Source organism: Meles meles, chromosome 18 (genome assembly GCF_922984935.1).
Source record: "Meles meles chromosome 18, mMelMel3.1 paternal haplotype, whole genome shotgun sequence".
Taxonomy (NCBI): domain Eukaryota; kingdom Metazoa; phylum Chordata; class Mammalia; order Carnivora; family Mustelidae; genus Meles; species Meles meles.
In genome coordinates this window covers 59,385,933-59,392,121 of record NC_060083.1, presented here as the reverse complement: position 1 = coordinate 59,392,121, position 6,189 = coordinate 59,385,933, and the positions used below count along the sequence as shown (strand labels likewise).

General features: G+C 66.3%; 1 protein-coding gene across 2 annotated transcripts; it reads left to right on the top strand.

Annotated features, from left to right (window-relative positions):
- The first annotated feature begins 214 nt into the window (after positions 1-214).
- On the top strand, positions 215-5,083 carry FOXJ1 (forkhead box J1). 2 transcript variants are annotated; one of them, XM_045983949.1, is made up of 3 exons: positions 215-348; positions 910-1,578; positions 3,324-5,083. In XM_045983949.1, the coding sequence occupies exons 2-3, from the start codon at positions 1,081-1,083 to the stop codon at positions 4,089-4,091; spliced, it is 1,266 nt and encodes a 421-aa protein (XP_045839905.1). In that variant the 5' UTR covers positions 215-348; positions 910-1,080; the 3' UTR covers positions 4,092-5,083. The 2 variants fall into 2 exon arrangements, with proteins under 2 accessions (XP_045839905.1, XP_045839904.1); XM_045983948.1 differs by having other exon boundaries at positions 248-348; positions 907-1,578.
- The last annotated feature ends 1,106 nt before the right edge of the window (positions 5,084-6,189 follow it).

Sequence of the window (6,189 nt, the reverse complement as noted above, 5' to 3'; positions counted from 1 at the left end):
GTAGGGGGCTGGGTGGCGCGGGAGAGGGCGGCAGAAGGAGGGAGTTCCAGGAGAGTTACCGCCCGAGAGAGTGGCTGGAGCCCGCGGTCTCCTTGGAAACGTGCTGACCAATAGCAGCAGCGGAAGCTGTTTATGGGGGCGGAGCGTCGCCATGACAGCAGGAGAAGCCTTTGCAGCGGCTACTTAATGCCGGTCCGGGGGCCACGGGCGCTCAGAGAGGCGCCGTCGGGCGGGGGGGGGGCGACAAGAGGCGCTGGCGGGGCCCTCGAGCTGGGAACAGAGAGCCGCGGGGGGTAGGAGGAACTTCTTCCAGAACCTTCCTTTGGCCCGGGCTGCGCTCTGAGCCAGGTAAGGGACTGAGACGGCAGTGGCCGCGGGAAGGGAGGGTGTCCGTACCAGCCCGCTCTCCCATCCGCCCTCGACGGAAGTGGTGGACCCGGGAATGACATCTGAGTTTGGGGGACACTTACTTCTCGCCCCGTGTAACTCCTATCCTGTTTCCTTCCTTCCCTGTTATCCCCCATCCTAATACCTCTTTTCAAAGACCAGACGACCTCCCCGTCCCCCGCCCGGTGATACTGCCCTCCCGGACTCTCTCGCCCCGTTTCCACTTGTTGAGGGGAGGGGGCTGATTTCCTGCTCTGGGGGAGAAGGTGATAGCCTCAGGGGCCCCTTCGCTGTCCCCTCCATTGGCTACCAAAGTCTCTTCTAAAACCTCGGAGAGAAAGGAGAGACGGGCCCAGTGGGGGTCGGACCCCCACGCCGGCACTGCTTCTGTCTCCCAGACCTCGGCCAGAACAGATCCTTCCCAGCAGCGGGGACGATTTTCGGGGAGCCTCCGCCTCGCCCGCACGCTCCCCTCGGGGGTGGGGGAAAGCGCTCAGCTCCCGCTGTGGTCCTCCCCAGCAGATACCGCATTCGTATTCAGAGGGGACGACCCCCTGGTCGCCGCGGGATGGAAGCGCGCGTCCGGGAGGCCCTGTAACTGGAGCCGCGGGAGTCAGAGAGCTAGAGAGCGCGGCGCGCTACCCCGGCTCAGCCCGTGGATGTTGACCGCCCCCTCGGAGAGTCCCCGCAGACATGGCGGAGAGCTGGCTACGCCTCTCGGGTGCAGGGGCGGCGGAGGAGGCCGGGCCAGAGGGCGGCCTGGAGGAGCCCGACGCCCTGGATGACAGCCTGACCAGCCTGCAGTGGCTGCAGGAATTCTCCATTCTCAACGCCAAGGCCCCCGCCCTGCCGCCGGGGGGCACCGACCCCCACGGCTACCACCAGGTGCCAGGCTCGGCCGCGCCGGGGTCCCCCCTGGCGGCCGATCCCGCCTGCCTGGGGCAGCCGCACACTCCTGGTAAGCCCACATCGTCGTGCACGTCGCGGAGCGCGCCCCCGGGGATGCAGGCCCCGCCCCCCGACGACGTGGACTACGCCACCAACCCGAACGTGAAGCCGCCTTACTCTTACGCCACGCTCATCTGCATGGCCATGCAGGCCAGCAAGGCCACCAAGATCACCCTGTCGGCCATCTACAAGTGGATCACGGACAACTTCTGCTACTTCCGCCACGCTGATCCCACCTGGCAGGTAGGGGAGGTGCGGGTGGCGGCCGCTCCCTCCCCGCTCCCCTCCCCCCTCCCCATGCCGGGGCGGACTGGACTCAGGTTCCAGGTCCGCACGCCAAGTAGGCTCGGTGCAGCGAGGGCCCAGGGGAGGAAGGCCATCGAGGAAGGACCTCAAGGGAGCCTAGGGCTTGGAACTGTCCCTCCTTTGACATCAGAAGGGGAGGGGGGAGGATATTTAAAGGGCTTTAGAAAGGATGCAGACCCCGAAATTCGTGGGGGAAGCACCTGCCACTCATCCAGTAGACCCTGCCCAGAGGCCAGGGCCAGACTGTGTGTGCACATGGTCCCCTAAGAGGATGATGGACTAAGGGACACATTTTTGTCCCAAGTCCTCGAGTTCCTAGACACCCCCCTGCCAAAGGACACTTGTCAAGGCCCGACTCAGAATCGGATGCTGGAGCATCGCCCCTGCCAGGCTCTGCATCCAGTCTTGTTTCAGCGGGCTGGTGGAGGCTGGGGCTGGGGAGAGGCAGTGGAGCGTGAAGGCCAGCTGTGTGTGTGTGGGGGGGGGGGGGAATGTCTATGGGGCCTTCCTAAAGTAAAGCTGCTGCCCCGGCCCCTCACCCCAGTTTCCTGCCTCCTGTCCTCCCCCTCTTCTCAGTCAGCCTCCCTGGGGGGACAATTACCTGAGCCAGGTGCTTTCCACAGGGGCTCTCCCTGCCGCACTGGCTTCATGTTCCAAGTCTCCGGAACCTGGCACAGAGCAGCCAAGGGGCCGGAGCCTCCATGTAAACATCCCAGCCTTGCCAGGGGGCGCGACCCACCCACCCTGCCTTCTGGGCTCTAAAACCCTGTCCGCCAGCATGGTTTGGACAAGACGATGCACCCAGGAATGAACGAGGCAGGATGGTGATCTGAGGCCATGCAGACACGAGTCTGCCGCCATCAGAATCAGGGGCTACTTAGGGACAGAGGCCCTGGAACATCCAGACTTTTCCCGGGGGCACCTGCAGGAAGCTGACCGCAGAATGGCAGGCCCAGACACTTCCACATTTGTGTGGGCCCTGACTCTGGGGCGAGCGCCATTTGTACCCTCAGTGAGAAAGCAGGGACACCCCCAGCCCCCATCCTCCCCGAAACCTGTGGAGTTCAGGGCCTCAGGAATGAGCGCTGTGCTCTCGGCTGGGTAATCATCAACTGAGGCCGCAGAGCCTGGGTGGGAGGAGGGCGCCACGCGGAGGAGGGCCCAGGCCAGCAGGTAGCCGGCTCAACAGACAAGGAAAAGTCATCAGGTCCCCCCACACTTCATCCCTATACGCTCAGAGCACACACCCTCACACCCCGGCTAGCCCCGTTGCCCCCACCCCTCCCTCAACGCCCCGCTCCCGCTCACTTCACAAACAGAGGGGGCCAGCCAGGCCCAGGCGGAGTGAGATGGCCGTCCAGGCCCTGGGGGAGCTGAGGCCTTTGGCCAGAGGCTGCAAGCGGTGGGGTAAGGGAGGGAGGGCAGGACGGGGTGGCACGGCGGCGAGCCACCCCGCGGCTCAGGGCTCGGATGACTGAGCAGGCAGATATCCTGGCAACAGGGAACAAAAGCCCCGACAGCACTCCCGGCTCCCGGTGCCCAGTGGCTGGTGTCCCAGAGCCACTGGTCAGAGCGGTGGGCCCGTCCCTCCTCCCGTGTGGCCAGGAGCGCCCGTTGCCCCCCATCGCTGGCCCTTCCCACTCACCCAGCGACCTCTTTCTCTCCTCTCCCCCCGCGCCCAGAATTCCATCCGCCACAACCTCTCCCTGAACAAGTGCTTCATCAAAGTACCCCGGGAGAAGGACGAGCCGGGCAAGGGGGGCTTCTGGCGCATCGACCCCCAGTACGCCGAGCGGCTGCTCAGCGGGGCCTTCAAGAAGCGGCGGCTGCCCCCGGTCCACATCCACCCGGCCTTTGCCCGCCAGGCCTCGCAGGAGCCCCGCGCCGCCCCGTGGGCCGGGCCGCTGACCGTCAACACCGAGGCCCAGCAGCTGCTGCGGGAGTTCGAGGAGGCCACCGGGGAGGCGGGCTGGGGGGCGGGCGAGGGCAGGCTCGGCCATAAGCGCAAACAGCCGCTGCCCAAGCGGGTGGCCAAGGTCCCGCGGGCCCCCAGCACCCTGCTGCTGACCCAAGAGGAGCAGGGCGAGCTGGAGCCCCTCAAAGGCAACTTTGACTGGGAGGCGATCTTCGAGGCCGGCGCCCTGGGCGGCGAGCTGGGCGCGCTGGAGGCCTTGGAGCTGAGCCCGCCGCTGAGCCCCGCCTCGCACGGGGACGTGGACCTCACCGTCCACGGCCACCACATCGACTGCCCTGCCACCTGGGGGCCTCCGGGGGAGCAGGCCGCCGACAGCCTGGACTTCGACGAGACCTTCCTGGCCACGTCCTTCCTGCAGCACCCCTGGGACGAGAGCGGCAGTGGCTGCCTGCCCCCGGAGCCCCTCTTCGAGGCCGGGGACGCCACCCTGGCGGCCGACCTGCAGGACTGGGCCAGTGTGGGCGCCTTCTTGTAAGGGGCCGGGCCCCGCCCCACCTCCGGACAGTGCCCAGGTCAGGGCCCAGACTGCCCCCCCCCAGCACAGGCCCCTGGGGACACCCTACCGCCCAGGCGGGGGCTGGGCCAGGTCTCCCGAGGCTGGCCCCACGAGGCCCCATGGCCCCCAGCCCCGGCTGCCCTCAGATTCCGGCCCCGGAGGCTGAGAACGGGGGAGGGTGGGCCCAGGTCCAGAATTGCTGCCTCCCCGGCCCCCCATACACACAGTGTTTCATGGCTGCTCCTCTCGCCAGCTCCCCCCAAAGGGCTCAGGGCCCTGCCCTGTGGGAGCTGCACCTGGAGGGGCCCTGGCCAAGGTGGGGAGCAACAGTACAGGGCCCGCCCCAGGGCACCTCAGCTTCGACGCCTCTCCCTCTCCCGCTGTCCTCCCCAGGTCTCTATCCAGAGAAAGTTCCCAGGTACAACAAATGCTAATTAGGTGACAGCAAATTAACCCCCCGGAGGCCTCTCCCGGCAAAGCCTCCCTGGGGCTGGGGAAGGGTGGGGGCGGGGTGGGGCTGGGGGGAGGGGGCAGAGGGCCCACGCAGAACAGGGTCGGGGAGCCCGGAGGGCAAGGAGGCTTTCTAAGGCCCCTGGGGTCTTCTCCTGGCCCCATCCCTGGAGCTGGGGCAGGGAGCGTAAATCCCTAATCTTTTTGAGCCCGACCTGAGGCAGAGCGCAGCGGGGAGTTGGGCTTCTCGGGGTTTGGGGCAGGGGCAGCTGAGCTGCGGTGGGGAGGACAGACAGACTAATGTAGTGAGTGTAGCGATAGCCGAGGCTTAACAGGGAGGGATGCAGAGCTTGCTAGAACCTCTGGGACCAGGAAGGCGGGGATCGCCGGCCTCCTCGCCTGTACTTGCTGCGGGCGAGTCTCGCTCTACCCGGAGCCCCTCCGTCCCCGTCCCGCAGCCACCTTCCTGCCCTGTGGGGCAATTTAACCTTTTTCATGGAAAGTTATTTACAATAAACACATTTTTAAAAGTGAAATGTTTAAAAATCTGAAAATGGACCTGCTTGCAACTTTAGGGCCAGTGTGGGATGGAGGGAGGTCGTTCTCGTCACTGCCGGAAGGGGCATGGCTGGCAGGAAGATGGGGGGGCGCCGAAGCCCTCAAGAGCCCCCCACCCCCGATGAACTCCCCATGACCTCTGTTTCCCCAGGGAGAAAGGGGCTGAGAGGCAGCCCCCTGGGGTCCCCTCCAGCCTGGGGCCTCAGCACCTCCATCTGCACAATGGGGAGAATGGCACCCTCAGCCCTAGGGAGTGGGCGACAAAGGAGAGACAGCCCCCTCCCCGCTCCTGGGGACTCGCAGGGGCCGAGCCCGCCCAGGGCCCAGCTCACTTGTCCCTGACCGCCAGGGCCTGCCCGGGCTCGCCTGTCTTGAGTCTGCGGTCCCGGCCCAGGCCTGTCTCCAGCACCACCCTCCCTCGGTCCTCTCCTGGAGGGACAGGGTGTGAAGCCAGAGAGCCCCAGCCTGGCGCGTGCTCACCAAGCCCTGTGCCTTCCCTCCCAGGCCCAGGGCAGGCTGGAGGAGAGGGAAGGCCACTGGGGAAGTCAAGGTGCCCAGACCCTGCTTCCCCACTCGCTCACACCAGTAGGTGCGCTCCGGGAGGGACCCGCACACCAGAGTTCTGAGGGGGAAACCAAGGCACAGGAAATGTGTGTGGGGGGGGCACACAGCGGCACCTTTCCCTCCCGTCACCCCAGCTTTGTCTGGCGCCCACTTCTCCACCCAGCCCCCTCCCACACACGGGGCACAAATGGGCACTGTCTCGCACAGCCCTGCCCAGCCTCCACGGACCCCTTCCTCCCCAAGCCCCTTTCTTTCCCTGCTCTCAAGTCTGGCCCTGGGCCAACCTGGCATTCCCAGCGCTAACTTGCGGCTTTCACTTGCTAATTATTCCAAATATTTCAGGAGGGCGCACACACTGTGGGGCCAGCGGGATGGGGCCTTCCTGAGCCCAAAGCCAGCCCACCCCCGCCCTCAGCAGGCAGAGGAGGTCGGCCCTCCGCTGGGACTCTCTTCACCGCCCCGCAGCGACTCCTCCCTCCCTCTCCCCACCACCCACCAGCCTTCC